Source organism: Alosa sapidissima, chromosome 14, assembly GCF_018492685.1.
Source record: "Alosa sapidissima isolate fAloSap1 chromosome 14, fAloSap1.pri, whole genome shotgun sequence".
NCBI lineage: Eukaryota > Metazoa > Chordata > Actinopteri > Clupeiformes > Clupeidae > Alosa > Alosa sapidissima.
The window spans coordinates 23,866,271-23,887,950 of NC_055970.1; the positions used below are offsets into that span (position 1 = coordinate 23,866,271).

The 21,680-nt window shown below is 40.1% G+C and overlaps 1 protein-coding gene and 1 long non-coding RNA gene across 3 annotated transcripts; both read right to left on the bottom strand.

The window, feature by feature from the left end:
* Positions 1-1,833: 1,833 nt before the first annotated feature.
* LOC121682215 lies at positions 1,834-20,463 on the bottom strand. Its single transcript, XR_006022469.1, has 3 exons — positions 20,347-20,463; positions 3,587-3,592; positions 1,834-1,843 (listed from the first exon to the last, which is right to left on the bottom strand). It is a non-coding gene; the product is annotated as an uncharacterized LOC121682215 (long non-coding RNA).
* Positions 15,679-19,547, bottom strand: LOC121682212. 2 transcript variants are annotated; one of them, XM_042062265.1, is made up of 6 exons: positions 19,415-19,547; positions 18,847-19,191; positions 18,199-18,525; positions 16,627-16,683; positions 16,475-16,524; positions 15,679-16,117 (listed from the first exon to the last, which is right to left on the bottom strand). In XM_042062265.1, the coding sequence occupies exons 1-6, from the start codon at positions 19,461-19,463 to the stop codon at positions 15,989-15,991; spliced, it is 957 nt and encodes a 318-aa protein (XP_041918199.1). In that variant the 5' UTR covers positions 19,464-19,547; the 3' UTR covers positions 15,679-15,988. The 2 variants fall into 2 exon arrangements, with proteins under 2 accessions (XP_041918199.1, XP_041918198.1); XM_042062264.1 differs by having other exon boundaries at positions 16,627-16,740; positions 19,415-19,546.
* Positions 20,464-21,680: the final 1,217 nt, after the last annotated feature.

Below are 21,680 nucleotides of genomic sequence, written 5' to 3' on the forward strand. Positions count from 1 at the left end.
ATGGAAAATTCAATTGACCTCTTAGATTCTGGACGATAAGGCAGTACCAAAAAAGGCAAAAGTCTTCACCCAGCAGATAAAATTTACTAATACAATTTATCTTGCACCCTTTCAGTGGGTTTTGGCCTGATGGTGTTACTGCCTAATCACTTGTAGCTCTTTCTAGAATTTGACAAGAACAAAAACAAAAGCGTCCCAGCAACTTCTCTGCCTGGACCCCTAAAAAAAGGCATTGAAAATCTAAAACAAATAAAAGTAGTAAAATCAGAATAGGATGGCAGTGTTGTTCAAACAGGCCATTCGGAGGTTAACGATACAATGTTTATTTATTACAGTCTACATAATCCATTCTATCAGTTCAAGATATTATGCAAATACTCATGTTTCTAAATATGTCTTTATTTTCACAAAAATACAATACATCACAGAAAGGCCTTGGATATGATAGCTTCAGCGAAAGTTCTACTAGGAAGACTCGTAGTGTAGCTTACTCCTCCCATGCTTACACGGAGCCAATCTTAGCGTTGCCTACTTTCGGGAAAGCCCTGCAATCTGATCATTCACTCATTCAATCAGCGCTAGCCTATAGGAATTCAGTGGGCTCTTTAAATATGTACCACCTAACACTGCTTCTGCTTCTCAGTACGCTGCCTTTGACGTCCTAGCTCAGGCTTCCGCGTGGACCTGGGCTCTGCATTTTTACATTCGCCCCTTCTGCCCTCAGTGGCGTTACTTGTTACAATCCTACCGCGCTCGTTTGCTGCGCTGTTCAGACCTGTGCGTCCTTGATTTGCAATCCCGATTTGGAGTGATTTGATGACAGCTGTCATCACAGAATTCCTGATTCTGTGTGCTGCTGCTGTCACTCTATGCACAAGCAATGTGATGGAAGGTGCAACACCACAGTAATGGAGGTAGCTTTGGACACCTTGTTAGGCATCGGAAAAAAACAGTAGGAGAGGAGAGACTGTCTGAGGCAATTTTGTTCCTATACTTTACTTGGCAACATTTCCAGGACCTTTCACTTTCACTTTACTGCTTTTAGATACAGTTCTAAAAAATAATCTTGTCAATGAGACCTATTGAACCAACAGCTGACCTAACATGTGAAATTCAATTTGTAAAAACACAGTTCCACAGATCTTGACAAAGCCATATTCTGTGTCGGTACACTGATTTGGTATGAAACACAAATTGTTGTCCACATTGTGAGGACCCCAATCCAGGGAAAGGGTTAAAAGAAATGGGTGTTAGATAACGTTAGAAGGACAGTTCATCTGTCCAAACTCAGAGAATGTAAAAGTCTTTGTTCAGATTCAGATTGCTTTCAGCTTTACAAATTTGACTGTAATGTGAGCCTTTCCGAAATCCTGGAGGTGGTCTTCTGGCATTCTTTCATGATATGAATTTAACGGATTATTAATGATCAAGTTTCCCTTTGACACAGTTAGGGGTCATCATTATTCATCAGTGGCAGGCTCAGACTTCTTGAAGGGGAGCGGTGAAAAAACAAAAATGGCTACTATGTATCAAGCATGGACAGATTATGAGCCACTGGGCCCCTGGGCACAGATATGAATAGGGTTCACCTCATAAAGTTTGAAAAATAACCCCTTAAATTATGACTTTGTCATGAGCTCTCTATCTGCCTGGTAACACACGCTGATTGAAGTCTGATGACCTCCACCTGTTCCTGCTCTGCTCTGCCTCACCCTCGTTACCTACCAGCTGCACTGCATTCACCACTCATCATGCCCTCTATATAAAGCCTTGCTTTTCAGTCCACACTTGTCAGATCGTCTGCAACCAGCACCAGTTACCTGCCTGTTTTAGGAAAACGCCTCTGACTCTTTGCCTGTGATCCTAGACCCGCTCGACTACTTCTGTGTTCTCCAGCCCCGGTAATCTTGACCTGCCTTCCGTCCCTCTTCTACGAATACCGCCTAGTCCTTGACTGTACTGCTGCTTCGTTTCAATTGCTGTTGTGTGTGTGTTTCCCCCAGGACTTCCTGGATCATCCAGCTCCTGCCATCGCTGTTCTGCTACTGGGGGAACACACACGCAGACTCTTGGAACTCCTGTACCCCCCCCCCCCGGAACCCCTGAAACCCCCAACCCTTAAATAAACTTTTGAACGTGACGCTTTTGTGGTCCTCGTCCTGTTTGGTGTCTGACAGACTTCTGGCGAAATGGACAGATTGAGATAAACAATATGACACAACCATCAACAGATTTAAGGCATCTTGGCGTAATGATACCAATTATAAAGCATGATTATCACACACAGTATGACCTGTGTTATTTCACTGAGGGACCCCATTGAGATATCAGGGGTGAATAACATAACCCATGGTATATGATTGAGGGGCCCAATTATCACACCCATGTTATTTGATTTAGAGATTCTATTCAGATATGAGGGGTGGAGAACAAGGTAGTGACTTCACACCGAGACTTGGGTTTCAGTGCACTCTGAGCACTTGTGCCCCTGGGCCTGGGCCTGGTAAGCCCATTCAGTAATACATCCCTGACGGTAAGGTACTACAGCTCCTTTTACTGGGATTTGTTCCTAGCACTTCATATTGACGCTGTGCCATCTGAGAAGGCACTTCATGATTATGTTTTCTTAAATCAGAAAGGCACCTGTAGGAAACATCAGGTTTATCCCATTGTAAAAGTACCTACAGTATTTATCACGTTTTCCACTGCACTGGCATCCATTAGGAAACTTTCCTAAACTAATGCAAGTGTGTGTGTGTGTGTATGTGGGACATTGGGACATTGAGAGCCACGAGGCCATGTAGCAGAGAAAGTGTAGTAGGAAATAGAGTTTGTTTCGCTCAATGGACTCACTCACAGATAAAAAACAAAACAAAAAAAAACAAAACAATGATACTTCTAAAGTAACCCAGTTGGCTGAGAACACCACAACCCTAATAACATCTCTAGCAGTGATGTAGCTACTCTAAAAACACCAACCACTAAAACAAAGGTCACATTTGGTAAGTATACCACAATACCACAACCTTAATATAGGCTAGCATGGCTGACACCAGCTTCTAAAGTGTAAATTGAGATTGAATGGGTCTGGGGACCTCCCATTCACTACTGTTATCCAAGAGGGAATAACTAGCAGTAAAATTAAACTATTGGTACATTAAACTCTCACCAACTATTTTTAAAAAAATACAGCAAACACAACTTTCTTACAGCTCTGCACTTCTCTGTCTGTCATCTGTCTGTCACCATATAAAGCCTATCCCGTGCCAGAAAAGTGGTTGTGATTGATTTCCGATTTCCGATTATGATTTCTGGTGATTCTGAAATCAAATTCAGTGGGAGGGTCTCCAGATAGCGATTATAAAATAGCTAATTTACTATTAACTAATTGTTGTAGCACTTGGTACATATACTAATACCCCCCCCCCCCCCCCCCCCCCACACACACACACACAACATACACCACCCCCAATATACTTTTTAATTACTACTATTAAAGTTGAGAAGGGGTCTGGGAACTACACATTCATTTTCTCGTGTTTGAAACGTGGTTTACGAATGCCCAGAGCCATTTATTGGGCGCTACGAATGTCTATCAAATGCGTCTGTACGTAGTTCATAACCGCTTTGGTGTGTCGTCATCGTCTTGCTGTGTCCCCTCCGTTCTGTGATTGGTTCCTTCGTTGAGGTGAAAATGAAGTCCATGGAATCCAGGCTGCCTAGCAGCGTGAATAAAATTGCGTGCGTAAGGCAGCATGGGAAAATCCAGGCTACATTATGTGTGGTGTGTTCACATATGTCTATGTTCAGATGAGTATTATGTCTAACCCTGTGTGAGAGAGAGAGTGTCTGTGTTTCTGTGAGTGTGTGTGTGTGTGTGTTTATCTTCGCATGCACACAGGTAGTGTCCGTGTGCAGTTGTAACAGTAACCAGTCAGTGCAGTGCAGTACAGTAAGTGGATCCCCTCGTGCTGGAGACAGACACTAACACCCACAGGTTTAGTCTGGTTGCTGGTGAGTGTGAATGAGTGAGTGAGTGAGTATAGTACTGTATATATACTCCTTTGATCCCCTGAGGGAAACTTGGTCTCTGCATTTATCCCAATCCGCGAATTAGTGAACACTCACAGCACACAGTGAACACACAGTGAGGTGAAGCACACACTAACACGGAGCAGTGAGCTGCCTGCTACAGCGGTAGTGAGGGGTTAGGTGCCTTGCTCAAGGGCACTTCAGCCATGGATGTGGGCATGGAAGAGCGGTAGTACCGGCAACCCTTCGGTTACAAGCCTGACCATGTAGCCAGTAGGCCATGGCTGCCCCTGTGTGTGTGTGTGTGTGTGCGTGTGTGTGCGCGCGCGCATGTGCATGTTAATCAACCATCAAACTGGTTTTATATGCTGTGTTGGTCATCAAGATGTTGTTGTCAGATGACTGATAGTCGTCATCAGTCAAGATAGTAAATGTGCAATTTGTCATCTATAAATTGCCAGATCTATGTCTGTGTTGTCTTCGCATATCTCTCAGGGCTATTGGTGAAAACCATAAGTGAGTGCAGCGTTGAGTGAGGTTTGGATATGAAATTCAAAACAATTTGTAAAAAAAACTGCATTAAATGCAAATAAGTGAAAGGAATGATCAACATATTTTAGCATTATTGCACGATTGTAACAATTTCCTTTCATGATTGTGAAGGCCACGTATTTTACTTTGACTTTATTCAGACACTACAGTTGACGGCACACAGATTTTCATGTGATTTACACTAGACAAAGGGAATATCAATTTAACATATGCAATATACATCAATACAAACAAATAATTTACATATGAAGTAAAATAATGTTAAAGAAAAAAAAAAGAGCACATCCCACCCTTCTTTAGTGCTGGACAAAGTATATGAGCGTATAACAATAAAGAAGGAATGTCTGCACATTGGAGTTTAGCTCCCAATTTTTTAATTAAAACCGAAACGTTGCTGGTTTTAATTAAATTTGGAGGCTAAACTCTGGTGTGTGTGTTTTGTTTAATCATTTTTGTTTAGAAAATACAGCATACAAATAATATGAAATATAATTGTCTTAATGTCTGACATCAGAGTATACACTTTCCCGTGGCAGATCCCTCTTCTGCTTTCCTCTTTTCATCTTCTTATCAGAGAAATGCAGGGCAGCATAATTAATCAGTTCTTCAGCGTCCTGGGCAACCAATAATTAAATATTAGCTGTACACAAGTAACTGGTAATGAAGACAATTATGCATACTCTTTAACATATGACTATCATTGTGGAGGTCATGTACAGTACCTGAGTAGTTTGTGGCTCTCGCAAAGTCCGGTCTGAATGGACTGGATGAGAACCTATGTCTTAATCAAACAAAGCAAACAAAAAACAAGTAAACATACAGATACATTAATACATACTATAAGTATTAAAACTTGTCCATCAGATTAATTAAAAAAACAAGCAACAGAATGTAGTTTATACATGTACCTCTGTTATGTTTGTGTTTCCTGTACTGATCAATTAAATGGACCAGAAAACATATGAGCAGAAAACACAGCCCCAAAACAGCAATCAGCCTATAAACAACAGGACTCAATGATTTCTCTGAAAAACAAAACAACATGCTATGCTATACATATATAATATGCTATATATAACATGCAATATATATATATATATATCATAGTCTTACAGTCTAGTGTTACAGTTCTGATGTAAAAGTGATATGTACACATGACAAAATATGTATTTATGTCAGTGTGGAATAATCTTTGATAAACCATAATTGGTTTAACATTTATAATATCTAGAATACATAATGGAATAGTCATTTGTGATGAGACAATATGCTCTATGGTGTTTTAAGCCCCCACCGTCAACTTCAAGGCAGCGTTGCGACTGTCGACTTCAAGGCACCTAACCTTAACCCTAACCCTTGCCTAACCCCAGTGCCTTCCATGCAGTGCTGCCTGGAAGACAACGTTGGGGGCTTAAAACACCAAAAGGCGAAAAATACCTTTATTCAAATCAGACGTGTTTCCATTGCTTATTTGTCCACACCAACTGTTGGTGACTGCACAAAAGAATGCTGCATGCTCATATGACTTTCTGGGTCCTATGAATCAGGGGAGGTCATTATTTCAAGGTGAAATGTACTCTTCACATAAGCTGAGGGGTCAGGATGTATCTCTGTAGCCCACATGCCTTACCTGTGATTGCCAAGAATGTTCCATTTCCAAATTTAATTTCCTCAAAAACTGTGTATGAGCAGTAATATGTTGCTTCATCAGATGATGTGATGTTTCTGATGGTCAGATTAAATGATCCCTCAGATTGCTGTATTGTCATACGTCCTCTTTTAAAATCTTCAGTAAACGGATGATTCCATGCCTCATTGCCTCTCCGATGTCTAACTATTGCATGAGGCTTTAGTCCTAGTATTTGCCGGTACCAGTGTTTTGTTTCTTCACAGTATTTCAAAGAGTAAAAACATGCCAAAGTCACTGTACAGTATCTCCAGCATCAGCTTCTATAAATTCACTTAATTGGACAACTTCAGATGTTGCGTCTAGAGAAGTGAAACAGTAACCACACAGTAATGTGATGGTTAAAAGTGCACATATACATTTTCCATTTACACTATTCCATTAAAACCAAAAATAAATTACAAATAATATGAACAATAATAAAAATCCTGTCAATTTGAAATGAATACAAATACAGATAGTAAAACAAAATAGATAGTAATTTGAATTTACACATTTTTAGATGAGCGAATCCAAAAATCCAAAACATGTCCCTTTCAATAAATGTTGAAGATCACGAGACCAGTTATATTTAATGTTAACATCCACAGCCAGACTCTCAGTTTCAAATGACCCCAGACTTGAGAGACTTAAATAGTTGAGCAAAAAAAGAAATATTACTTCCTGTTAAATTTTCCAACCAATCAGTGAAGGGACAAACGTGTGATGTCAGTGATTAAGCAGTAGATCAAGCCTCCCAGTCATCCACATACAGGGTCACAAAAGATGACTTGTACCCAGTGACATGCTGCTGTTAACAGCTCCTGCTTCCTGACTTCATTTCACACACTTCACTTTACAGTTCAAAACCACATTGATGCATACACGGCACTCAGGGGGGTGGAAAAAAACAGGCAGGGTAAGTTCAAAATAAACCGAAACAGCTCTTCTTGGAAATTTTCAAGGTGTCAATCACAACTTGTAGTTTATTCTATGAGTTCTGTGTTTAATCTAAGTGACTATTTGACATAAATCTTATCAAATATCTTTGGGAAATCGTTGTATCTGGTGGATGGCGTGGGTGTGGCAAAGTGAAAAGAAGGGAAAAAAGTATTGTTTCTCCTTAGGAGGAGGGACTTACTGTAGGGAGTGTCTGACAATACCCACACTACTAATACTAGTGTACTGTAGCTAAAGTGAGGGACTATTCACTTTAAGCGGGTGAAATTAATGAGGGTTACAGAAGGATTCACTTTTTACTAACCATGACAGTATCCCAAAAATAACTGCTGGGATTCCCATGTGCAGAAACAGTGCTGCTGAATGACAAGGCATTTCGTTTTAAATGTAAATGTCTTATTTATGTGAATGTAACCATTGTCCCACTCCTACTCTAAAATGAGTGCAGTATTTACTAGAAATGTACTATTAAAACTAGCGGACAATTTAGTAAAACAAACACAATATACTTAATTGGGCAGACAATGCAGTAAAATCGGAGCCCAATATAGTAAAACAACATAGTACAATATAGTATAACAAAAAGGGGACTGGCCTCCTACATGACAACTGTAGAGACCAACCACAACTTGGTGGTGTAGTACCCAGACTGTCCTCAAAGGAGGCGGGGGCGGGCAAAACAATTACTTTTACACACACTGTGGGGATCTACCCCTAAAACAACAATATACCCCTAAAACAACAAATCAGTGTACAATTGATATTCTATTGCGGAGGGTAAAAAGTGATTGTGCTACGCCGTTGTATTAGCCTGACGAGCCAGACCCACATTAAAATGTAGGGTCTGGACACTCACCGTTCGCAGTGCTCAGTCCGAGGGGCGGGATAATCAGTTGTCTTTCAAATTCCCTCTGCATGCAATAGGACAGCGCTATGAGTCCCATGCGTTTCCCACCAGCGGAGCTAGTTGGCTAGTTCAAATGTTTGCCAACTTAATACTGTAAAAGCTTAACTCGTGTCACACTGTTCGCCAGCAGCAACATCCATCTTATTTGTTTTCAAGTAGCAGGGAATTCAAGCCAAACCGTTGCAACTCTGCCATCAATCATTATGTTAAGCCCACCTAACGACTCTATACACGATTTCATTGGCCTGATTAAGTTTCGATTTCTGGAGCTCACAAGCCAACGGAGAGTTGCTAGACTAGCCCTGGCAGCAAATGTAATTCGCTGCCGCTAGGGGCACGTCTAGATTTCTACACACACACACACACACACACACACATACACACACACACACTAACTAGGATCAGTGAGCACAGCACACACAGACACCAAACAATCTTAAATTAAAGAATGATACAATAGAAAGCTCTATCTTATTTTCATAAATAAGGCCCGCTCTGCAATTCTAGTAATTTTTTTTCGATTATTCTCTGTGGAGCTCCCCCTACAGCTTTCGGTTGCATATTTCACAACTGTCTCTTTGGTCTTTTCACTGGCTCTGCCATGATGAACATCTAAAGAATGAAGCCATCGCTGCTTGCTCTTATAACTAGCCAGCATGGCTAACCACTTCTTGAGGGGGACGTGTGTACTGTATGTCCAGAATATTTTAAGCATTTTGTGTTTCTTGCTAATTCTCGCTTCTCACAACTAAGGATGGGTATCGACGACCGGGATTATATTATTACCGGTTCGTGATTGGTCGGTACGGGAATATCATTATGTTTTTGGGCAAACAGTGCTGCTATTGGTATTTATATAAAGTGTATTTATTTCAGTTAATTTCATTCATTTTTAATGCATGAGTTTGACTTCGGTATGGAATTTAGGCTACAAGAAGTGATAGATGTATGCATGTGTCAGCCTTACGGCCGTGTAACCGGTAACCTTGTCAATTCAGACACTCCTTCTCATAAATGTTCACCAATGGCCAAGACACAGAAGCTCACAACAGATCTAGGGCTCTATCTTGCGTCCCAACACAATTGACTTTGTATACTCGCGCTTTTGTCTTTCCTATTTTGCAGTCAGCGCATATTGGAATTTTCCCTCCACAGGTACATGTCTGTAAATTAGGGAATTCGATTGCACCCACGGGGGGGTTCAGCGAAAAGACAGGGCGTGTTCCGGCGCAAACGTTCACTGTTGATATTTTGCAGTTTCAGAAAACAATTCCGCCACAGACCAGGAACTCCCTGGTCTAAAGTCTATGGCGCAAATGCAGATGCTATTTTAAGGGCGCATGCATGACCACAGGCCTGCATGAATGAATGCGTTGCACACCAATCTACACCCCCGTGCACAGACGGAAACATAATTGATAATATCAAGGCATAATTGCCTTGATAATATTTGTCCATTTCCCGGTTTTGTTTGTGCATTGGTCACCTAAAAATTTAGTAGCCTATATAGTACAACATCTACATGCAATATCTTTACAACAACAACGCCTAATTATGACCTATTAATTTGGACAACTTTGTACAGCTCTATAAAGGCTAAAGTTACCTTTAGTTTTGTTCCAATTTACCGTTGTGTATGGCTTTAAACATCGCATGCGCTTTAACATCAGCTTAAGCATTATTCCAGCTGCGCTAAGGTTTAATGTAAAGGTAGTGCTTTAAGGTAAAGATGTAATGCAGGGTCCATTGGAAATGTGATGTTTGTTAAATTGGATATAGTAATAACTACAGTGTTCCAGAAAGAAAAAACCTCTGGGCAGCTCCATAAAGAATGCATGCAATTTCCTACATTACCGTGTGGGCAAAAGGTACAATAGGAATGAGGAGCTAAACCCATTAAATATCTTCTTTGGGGGGTCAAATAGGTGCGGTGACATATATTAAAATGAATAAATTGATGGTTCGGATTTTTTGACGAACTGGTGACAATGGCTTCCCAATCGATATCTCCCTGTAGATTTCCTATATCTTTCTTCCAGTCTTTAACAAAATAGTCAGAGGTTCCTAGATGTGCCAGCAATTGTGAGTAAATAAATGACACTATCCTTCTGGGTGCTCTTTGTATCAATTCTACAATAGGATGTACAGTAGTTGTAAATTGGAACCCCATTGGACATTACCGGATCTAAGGGCTGATCGTAACTTAAAATAGTGAAAAAGTGAATGAGTAGGGATACCATAATGAGAGACCAGGTCACCAAAACTCAATGAGTCTTCTCCATTTATGTCATTTAGTACATGTATATCTGTATGCACCCATGGACCTTGATTAAATGTTTTGTTCCCAGAAAGTAAACATCGATTTAACCATAGTGGAGAGTGTTTGTGCCATTTTACTTCCACACCCACATATCTTTCTACTATTTTGAAGGTTTTCAACAAATAAGATACAATGGGGCCACACCGTAAAGACGATTGTCTAGCTGAAATACCTGAAAATAAGTAATCTTGAAGTCTTATTGGGGCCACAAGAGCTCTTTCAATTTCAATCCAGGAGGTTTGTGCATTTAAGTTAAACCAGTGCCTACTATGCTGTAATGTAAAGGACCAATGGTATAGCTTAAAATTTGGGAGGGCCCAACCTCCTTGGAGTTTGGGTTGTTGTAACATTGACCATTTTATCCGTGGACGCCTCTTATTCCATACAAACGACCTAAGCAGAGTATCAAGTTTTTTCCAGTAATCCACTGGAGGGGGCAGAGGTATCATTGAACTAATGAAATTAATTCGGGGCAAAACATTCATTTTAATGACCGAAATTCGACTAGGTACTGATGATGGCAGTGGCATCCATCTATTGATATCATTTTCTAGTTTCTTCAAAATAGTGCAATAATTGATCTTGGAAATAGCTGACAGAATTGATGTTATCTGAAGACCTAAATAGGACACTTGGTCAGCCACCACAATGTCAGATGGAACAGTCAGCTCATTTTTGTCCACATTGAGGAGCATGAGAACTGATTTTTTAAAGTTGATTTTAAAGCCTGAGAGTTTCCCAAAATTGTCCAGCATACTCATGATCTTTGGTAAGGAGGTCTGAATATCAGATATGTAAATCAATGTATCATCGGCATACATGATGCTGTGAAGGACCTATTGTTATTGGTGTTGAAATATTATTTTGACGAATAAACTGGGCCAAGGGTTCAATTGAAAGATTAAAAAGAAGAGGAGAAAGAGGACATCCCTGCCTCGTCCCACGGAATATGCCAAATGGGTCAGAGGAAATCTCACCAGTAAAAACTCTCGCAGATGGGTTAGCGTATAAAATTTGGACCATTCTAATAAAGTTTGGACCAAATTTGAATTCTTCCAGGGCTCTCCATAGGTACTTCCACTCCAATCGGTCAAATGCATTTTGTGCATCTAGAAAAAACAATCCATTTGGGGAATATGTTTTCCCTGTCTCGTCAATAATATGAAGAAGCCGCCTTATATTATCAGATGCTAGACGCTCTTTCACGAAGCCGGTCTGATCCATGTTGATCAGCTTACCCACTACTAGGCGTAAGGCCAGCGCTTTGGCATATATTTTTAGGTCTGCATTTATTAATGAGATAGGACGGTAATTTGTACATTCCATGGGGTCTTTGCCTGGCTTTGCTAACAAGTTTATGAGTGACATATTAATATCTTTAAGAAAGCTGCCATTATCTATCGCATAATTTAGCACATCCAGCCATAATGGTCCCAGTATTTCCCAGAACGTCAGAAATAATTCCGCTGGGAGCCCATCAATGCCAGGGGAACGACCTTTATTAGTAAGCTTTAAGGCTTGGTGAAGCTCTTCTAATGTAATTGGAATCTAGCTTTTCAAGTTCATCGCAAGAGAGACCTGGAAGCTCAATGTTTTGAAAAAAATAATCAAACTGGTCCTGGGATGGTGAGAATTCAGATGAATATAAGTTTGTAAAAAAGGTCTTGAAAGTATCATTTATAACAGGTGGTGCTGTTACAGTCCCTTTAAGAGGATTGCGGATAGCAGAAATAGACATTTTATTCTTCTGTTTCTTGAGAGTCAATGCAAGGAGTTTGCTTGGTTTACTACTCTCCGAATAATACTTATGTTTGGTTACATGCATTAAGTATTCAACTCTTTGTTTAACCAAATAATTTAGTTCTGACTGCTTAATCTTGAGTTGAACATCTTTTTCTTCAGAGTACCTAGAATTCAACTCCCTTTCCAAACTTTGACACTCTGACTCCAAGTCTTTTATTCGGATTGCTTTCAATTTCTTAAGATGTGTACAAAAACAGATGGCATTGTTTCTTAAGAAACCCTTGACCACAGCCCATACAAACATGGGGTTAGAAACACTACTGATATTAATGTCAATGAATTCTCTTAATTTCAGTTTTAATTGAGTGAGATAATCTTCATTCTGAAGGAGAGTTGTGTTGAATCTCCACCTTGTTGGCGTCCTATGCATGGGAAATAAGTCAAAAGTAGCAATAACTGGATTGTGGTCTGACATGTAGCGTGGACATATATTGACTGATTTTACATACTGACCCAGTTTTGATGATAACAGAATAAAATCTATTCTAGATTACATTTAATGAGCAGCTGAATAATAGGTAAAGTTTTTGGTAGTTGGATTATTTATTCTCCAAATATCTATTAAATTCAAACTCTTAGAAAAGTGCTTTAAAGGGGGAGGGCCGGTCGCCAGACGACCGGGTTAAAAAAATTCTCCTAGGCCCTCCCCCCTACGTGAATCAAATAAAACTGGTCGGAAAATTACGTTTACAAGGTTAAAACGGCCAGCAAATGTCATAAGCACACATACACACACGGGTAGGCTACACACCAGTGTTGCGCGGGTTTGGTCACAAGCGGCCCGCGGTCACCCGATATTTTAATCAACCCGACCGCAACTCGGACCGCGAATATTAATTAGGACAAAATTATACCCGACCCGCGATCCGACCCGCTTATTTACAAAATGTGTGCTTTTGGTTATAGCCTGCATTCAGTGTGACAGTAGTCCATTTCTGTAAAACAAACACATTTATTTGCGAAACGTTATGCAGTAGAACTACACGCAGTAGGCATGCAGGACATAATGTTTGCGCAGGAGAGAGAATGAGAATAAGAGCGCAAGCACGCACGCAACCACCAAGGATTAGAACACTAGGATAAGATTTGGCCATGGACATGCATCTTTTTTTCGAAAACAGAAATGGTGAGGCAAGGTAGGCAAGCGAGATACATTGCTGGTCAAAACGTTAGCGTAAGAACTGGTTTAAAATGCTGAATGAAGCACAAAGCTTTACTAAAGTAGCCTAGAAATCTAGACGCGCCCCTAGCGGCAGCAAATTACATTTGCTTCCAGGGCTAGTCTAGCAACTCTGCGTTGGCTTGTGAGCTCCAGAAATCGAAACTTAATCAGGCCAATGAAATCGTGTATAGAGTCGTTAGGTGGGCTTAACATAATGATTGATGGCAGAGTTGCAATGGTTTGGCTTGAATTCCCTGCTACTTGAAAACAAATAAGATGGATGTTGCTGCTGGCGAACAGTGTGACACGAGTTAAGCTTTTATTAAGTTGGCAAACGTTTGAACTAGCCAACTAGCTCCGCTGGTGGGAAACGCATGGGACTCATAGCGCTGCCACTGTCCTATTGCATACAGAGGGAATTTGAAAGACAACTGATTATCCCGCCCCTCGGACTGAGCACTGCGAACGGTGAGTGCCCAGACCCTACATTTTAATGTGGGTCTGGCTCGTCAGGCTATTACTAAAGCACATCCACTGTTTAAAGTCACAAACACAACGAACTAAGGTAACTTTTATGCATGCGCGAATCTATACATACCGGTAGATATGGCTGTGTAGTCTGTGCCATAACATTTATTCCTGCAGGCTGCCCGTTTCGGCTGTCTTTTAAATGGCTTCGCAAGAAGTAGGCCTACATAGACCATAACTTGTAGCCTACTACTGTCATCTTCTTTAAGAACTTTTCCCAATATTTCCAATAGCCTATATCGCTTTTCCTGAAGGGGTGTCTTTATTATTTTAACTCGCGTCTTCAGCTTCTTTACTGTTGACTTTACAGTATTGATGCTTTACTGTATTGATGCTAGCCTTCTCGTGATATTTTAAGTAGGCCTATTTGTAGAAAATATATATTTAATTAATTTTAACTGACCTGCCGGCAAATGACCTGAATATCATTAAAATATTTTGTTTATGACTCATAACCGCGGGTGACCTGCAAGCTTATGAGGGGGGTTGTGGGAGATTCAGGTAGGGTTGTGACTTTTTGGACTCGCCCACTCTGTCAAAGAGACGTGAATCATGTTTTGGCCTACAAACCTTTTAAAATATCGAAAACGGATCATTGATCAGGGAAAAAAAATATCATGGATCAGGAAAAAATAATTTTCCTCAGCCCTCCCCCAGGCCAAAAAATTTCTCCTGGGCCTTCCCCTAAGGCTTAAAAAAATCTCTTAGGCCCTCCCCCCCCGGGAAATATCGTACAGTCCCTAATGGAGGCAGTGTGAATACGCTAACCTGTTCTCTTTTAGTCAAATGCACTTGACATTAACCAATGGGAACCTGTCTTTGGTGATGTCATCGTCCAAAAATTAAAATGGACTGGCATATGCACATGCCCCACATACAGTGTGTGGGTTCTGATATTTCTGTTTGGCTGTGGTTACAGAGGTGTAACTTCCTTTTGTGGCCAGCACATGAATCGGGCGGCGAATCAAGGACTTCCCACTGCTCTAGGTGTGTATGTGTGCTCCTAGTGTGGGTGTGCTCGTAGTGAGCTCACTGCTCTGAGTGTGTGTGCCCCCGGATGGGTTAAATGCAGAGAAGAAATTTCTAGTAGGAAACTTCCTACATGACCATACAGTACAACTTAACTTAAAAACAAAATTAGTTTGAGCTGCAGTGATGATTTGAAAGCATTCATTGTCAGAACTAAATGCCTCGCCTGACTTTAATCAAGATGAATGAAATTTCATCCACTATACAACAAAAACGGCATAAGTGAAGAATACTTTCATAATGTTTATTTATTAGAACATTATTCATCATGCAACAGAGCATAATACATTAACACATACAATTAAAAAAAAAAACATCAACATTCTAACATGCAATTCACAGAGCCTTGTGCACGCTTTTTGTAGGTAGACACTGCATGATTGACACTGACATTGGTCTGTGTCCATCATACATGTTTTTTGTGCTGCAGCACCTATTTCTAGTACATTTAGCTCAGTGCAGACAGAAACAATAACATGTTTCTTCCCTACCTGTTTATCTTTTGCAAACGCTAACTTACTGGCCAACCAAAATGGAGGAAAGATAGGACATACAATGTCAACAGTGTGAGCATAATGGAAGTGGTTGCAGAAAGCTTTGCTAACCTGGCAACAGTGAATACTGAGAGGCACTCTAAAATAGGGTGTTTGGAGCTGGAAAAAAGACTTGATTGGACTCTGCATGTGTATGCAGCAGCTGTTAGCATCATGCTCTTTCAGTTCAGCTACAAAGTCAACAAAGCCTATGATTAGAAATCAAGACTACTCATGATGACCTAGATCTCAGGGCCAGTTGTGGAGTGGTCTGAAGAACTGCCCTGTTGCTGCTGCAACCCACTGACTGTTATTGTCATGTATATGGCAATACATTTGAACTTGCAAGTCAGAGAGCTTAATGTTCTCAGATACTCCATCAATGACCTGACTAAACACTGTACATAAAAACAATCTAAGTTATTGTTAGTGCATTCTAGAACATCAGCATAATCTATTGGTAATCTGAGAAAATAATCTGAAAAGGGGAGTGAATTTAGGACCTAGTTGATCTGATATCAGAGTAGGTGCTTTCCTGCGGTGGCGGTCTCTTCTTTCTGCCAGTCTTGCTCCTCCCCTCAGTGAACTGCAGGGCTGCATAGTTGAGCATCTCTGCATCACAGTCCTAGGAAACACATAGTCACCTGAGTCATCTGAGCAGATAGATTTAAACTATTTGGGGCAAACATTCCATCTCAATGGTAACCCTTTGTCCAGTTCCCAGCGTGTTTGCGGTGAACTGTCATCAAACTGTTTATGAGTGATTGCAAACCTTGCGGAAAATTCAAGGCAAACAGCTGTTTGCAAACGTTCACGAATGTTCAGCTATGTTTGTGAATTTGAACGCATCTCAGGACAGGTTTTACATCTAAATGATTATATTAATAAGAATATAACAAGAATAAAGAATAAGACAATGAACTATATGAGCAAAAAATAGATGATAAATTTAACCTAATTAAAACCATAATATTTTCTTTACCTGGCCCATTGACTGTGCCCTCAAAGGCTTGTGGCCCTGTGTGGTGTTCACTGGTAAAATATCAATAAACGCAAAATGATCAGTAAACTGAGCTCCCGCACACATAAACCACTATTGTTTTCATCGCTTATGTTTAATTAGCATGTTCTTACCTTTGCAGTCTTTACATGTAGTCTTTTTATATCTTACATAGGCCAGGAGGATTAGTGCTGCAATACACAGGGCCAATGCAGCTCCCAAACTAACAATTACAGGGTCCATTGGCTCTGAAAGAGAGTTTAGATTTAAAAGATAAAGTACCCCCCATGAATACAGTATGTCATGATGTGACAACATTACTGAATATTGAGAAGTTGACATTTCAATAATGTATTGTTCAATTCAAAGAATGTAAAAGAATAAAGAAAGTAGTCTACAAGGAAAAAGTTGGGGAGAAAGTTGTTTTTAGACAGTTACAAGCCTTTTTACAACTCTGTGTTTGAAAAGTTTCAATCTGGTTTTAGATCACATCATAGTACAGAGTCTGCACTGTTGAGAGTTCATAATGATATTACTTTGTTTGTAGATGGTGGGAACCCTGCCGTTTTAGTGCTTTTGGACCTCACAGCGGCTTTTGATACAGTGGACCATGCAGTCCTTCTCTCCCGCCTTGAGCACTGTGTAGGCATCCGAGGCTCGGCACTTACATTAAATGGTTTGACTCCTATCTGACAAACAGGAGCTTCTCTGTCATGCTTGGTGATTTCTCCTCGTCAACTGCTCCTCTCTCTTGTGGGGTACCCCAAGGCTCGATTCTTGGCCCAACCCTGTTTTCCCTTTACATGCTAACCGTTAGGGGCCATTATAAGAAAGCACAACTTGTCTTTTCACTGTTACGCAGACGATGTGCAAATGTATTTGCCTATGAAACTGAATGACAGCGCAGCATTAGATTCCCTACTTAGCTGCATTCACGACATTAAGTTGTGGCTATCACAAAACTTTCTTAACTTGAATGAAGTCAAAACTGAATGCATCATTTTCAGTACTGCTGGGACACCAAACGGTCCAGCTCTGAGTTTGGGAGCTCTGGCTACTTATCTCAAGCCAGCTGTTACAAATTTGGGGGTTACTTTTGATTGTAACATGAAATTTGACAAGCAAATCAGTAATGTGGTTAAAACAAGTTTTTTCCAGCTCCATCTCCTGGCTAAAGTTAAGAACTTTCTTAACAGGCATGATTTAGAAAAGGCTATTCATGCTTTTATTAGTTCAAGACTCGATTACTGTAATGCCTTGTATGCTGGCTTGAGTCAAACATCCATCTCACGTCTGCAACTTGTGCAAAATGCTGCTGCCCGCTTTTTAACAAACACAACCAATTGGTGTTAGAGGTCCCAAGGTCCAGGTATAAACGGTGGGGTGAGCAGGCTTTTGCGGTTTTGGCCTCGAAACTCTGGAATAAGCTACCCCCTGATATTCGGACAATATCGGACATTGGTCTTTTCAAGTCTAAACTAAAGACTCACTTGTTTAGAATGGCTTTTAATATGCTGTAGTGGTGTGACAATTCTAGTTATTTATTTAAGTCTACATGTCAATCTTTTTACTGCTTGATATGCTGTTTTTATCCTTAGCTTCTGATGTGAAGCACTCTGGGCGCCTACTGGTTGTTGTAAAGTGCTATACAAATAAATGTTGATTGATTGATTGATTGAAGGAAAGTATTCATGTTGAAGACATACCTGTTTGTTTTTTATCCAGTTTTGTTCCGTTCCCAAATAGTAGTTGACCATAAGAGACAACAGCACAATAGAAGGTTCCAGAATCAGGTGTTTGTCCCATAGGCAGTCTGTAGACACAACTCTGAGAATTGCTGCAGTTCTTCTCTATGTAAATGCTCATGGGATGGGATCCCCCTGAAGCAGGTCTGAACCAGAACACACTGAGCTCTTTGGTTCTGGTTTCGGTAAATACTGTGCACACCACGGTCTTAGGGTCACTGGAGTGAATTGGGACTGGTACTGGAGTTTGGATCACTGCTGTTAAATCCAATCTGTGGTTTCTGTTATCTGCAATCATTTATAAGCCACGACAAACAAATATTGGGACTGAGTCATATTTCCATGTTACTGTACCTGTTAAATGTTAAATAATTGCAAGAATGTTAAGAAGAAGTTTAAGTCTACTTTCTACATAGACACAATTGTTTGGTTGATTTTGTACATGTAATTAAGCATGTCTCTGAAACACATAACAAAACAATTTAATGGAGTATCGACTTGTAGACAGATTATTTTGCTCTAAGGAAATGCAGTGCATTTGCAACTAATATACATGAGGATGGATAACAAAGAGGAAACTGAACTGAAAAAAATAAATACCTGGCTTACCTCTCAATACCAGAAACGTTCCATTTCCGAATATGGTAACATATGAATCTCTAGTTGCACAGAAATAGGATGCCTCATCCGATGCAGTAGTGTTTTTTATAGTCAGGTGGAAGACACTACCCCCCCTCTGCATGCTGTAATCAAGTTCACTAAACCCTATCTGAAACTCACTGTCTGATAAAACGTGTGCTCGAACCATCACTTGTGGCCTCTCCCCTGGCTTTTGCTTGTACCAGAACATGTATTGACTCCCTTGGGTAAAGTTGCACTGAAGAGTCACCAACTCCCCAAGCTGAGCTGTGATCACTGAGTCAGACTGATGGATCGTTAGTTCTTCAGCAGCATCTAAAAAAGTAAAATATGTCAAATATTAGTCATTATAATTCCTTTTGAACGAGATTATGTTGTATAAGGAAACAAGTTCAAAATGTAACAATCCAAATGTATAGCCTCATATATGGAGGACTCCTTTCCTTGTGATGTGAATTAAAATAATCAATACAATGAAATAACTTATACAGAATATCCATACTGTTACATTGCATGTGAAATGATTCCAAGTACTTACATATTGTCCTGAACAGCATGACAAACCAAAGTATGGTCTTGAAGCACATGTCTGATTTGTGTGAGACTCTTCCTCTGTGTAAAGCAAGATGCTGAATGTAATGTGCTGATGTGTACACTGAAGTGATCACTTTTTTACTTCCTGTTAAATGTTCCATAACCTGACAAACATTTTTCCATTACATCACAGGTTGTTTAAAATCATAAAAAAGAAAAGAAACAATACAATAAATTAAATATAATAAGGAAAACATATTTATGATATATAATACAATGAATGGTGCAAAATTGAATAAACTATACTGTATAAATGTAATGCTGTGAAATTATTCAAAATACAATGTCACATTGACACAATGTTTTTATGGTGTAAAATGTGTAAATGTTCCTTTGTTATGGTACCAGTGGAGAGTTATGGTCAACATGTTATGGTGAATTATGATGATGTAATTGTGTAGCAGACTGCAGTCTTGTGGCATTTGGCTTTTATGAAGTCAAATAAAAAAATGGCATACCATCAAGTACAGTGAACCTGTCTTATTGCAAAACACTTTTTACCATAGCCATCATGGAAATAATTAAAATGTGAATGTAAGAGGTAAATGCACACCATACTGAATTTGCTCCCAGATTAATGTTGTAAATGTGTAGACCTTGTCCAAAATCACAGTCCGTCAAAGTTTTTCCTCCATGTAATAGTGCCCCCTCTGGTGAAATGGTATCAGAGGGAGTGTATTGGTCTCAACTCAAACATTGATTGAGTGGACAACCGAACTCTGCACAATTAAACAAACATAGCCAATAAGGTAAACCCATTTTCAAAAGATCTCATAAGACTCTTTTCATATTGGAGGTTAATTCTAGCATTTCCACATGCCAAACTGAGACATGTGCCTCTCAGTATTCACTGACAAAATTATGCCTGTAGAACACACACACAGAGGCGGACATCCCGGGTTCAGAAAGTAAAAGTCCTGCCAAGTATTTGATCCAACCATTTAGTAAACCAGCTCATGCTAATTAGCAGCCAGGTAGATCAGATAATTAGTGATATCACATGAATATATGGCTTTTACTTTCTGGAACCGGGATGTCCACCTCTGACAGACACACACACACACACACACATAAACAAAGGTCTAATCACTCCGAGGACTTCGATAGTGATATTGCATCCCATTTTCAATTAATTTTGTTACGGTCTTGATCTGACCCATATGATTCACATTGGGCCAGATATGTATCAACTGAACCTCAAATCAGACAGTATTGTCAGTGATTGGATCAGCTAAGACAGCTCTCATATAGGTACTTTCCACCAAAAGAAAAACAGCTTTGTTCCCATTAGCGAACCAACATTTGAACCGGTTGGAGCATTTTCGACCAAACTAAACACGGTTCGGATCGTGGCACTTTGGTTCGGAGCTTGAACAAGAAAATAGTTGTTTTTTCCTGCATACCAAAGTGGGCGTGTCACTTTACCGTTCAGAGGGGAGAAGGCTTAAACCAGACATGTGGACTCGAGTCACATGACTTGGACTCGAGTCAGACTCGAGTCATGATTTTAATGACTTCAGACTTGACTTGATAAAATGCGGCATGACTTGCGACTCGACTTGGACTTGAATACTATTCACTCAAGACTTGACTCGGACTTTGCCTCTTTGACTTGTGATGACTTGACATGTCTCGAATCAAAAACTAAATTTCCTGATCGTGTACCAGTCAACCCAGAGACGCTTTCCCGCGACTAAAAAAAAATAAAAATAAAAAATAGCGGAGACAAGCGGCCAGAGCACAGTTCAGTAGATTACTGCCACTACCCCCACACGCGTTACGCACTGTGTGTAGGGCACCAAGAGACAGAGGAAGGACCAACATTTAGCCAATCGCTAGTAGCTTTACTGCAAACTGATTTGCACTCTTGTTAGAGAACGTTTGTCAAAAAGCACCAACAGCATGTTACATAAAGATGATACTTTTCGAGTCCTCTCCATTAAGATCCAACTTAAACTTATGCTAAGCTACTGCATTTAATTGAGAACACATCTAAGCACGCACGAGAGGGAGAGAAAACGAGTAGGTTCCAGCTGGCTTGTCATTGTTGATGATGATTGATATCTTCTTTTAAATATAAGAAACATATAAAAAGAAATCGTGGAGGCAAAAAAATACGAGATTAGAGGAGATTGTGAATTTATCCGTTTCTCACTAGCCTACTATACTGTTATATGTTATGAGGGGGGTTGTGGGAGATTCAGGTAGGG

Excerpts from the sequence above, each read along its gene's own strand:
- LOC121682212 (XM_042062264.1), bottom strand. The coding sequence starts at position 19,463 with ATGTGCTTCAAGACCATACTTTGGTTTGTCATGCTGTTCAGGACAATA. Across the intron at positions 19,192-19,414 it reads CATGCTGTTCAGGACAATAT|ATGCTGCTGAAGAACTAACG; the intron begins GTAAGTACTTGG and ends TTACTTTTTTAG. Across the intron at positions 16,525-16,626 it reads TACATGTAAAGACTGCAAAG|TGAACACCACACAGGGCCAC; the intron begins GTAAGAACATGC and ends ATATTTTACCAG.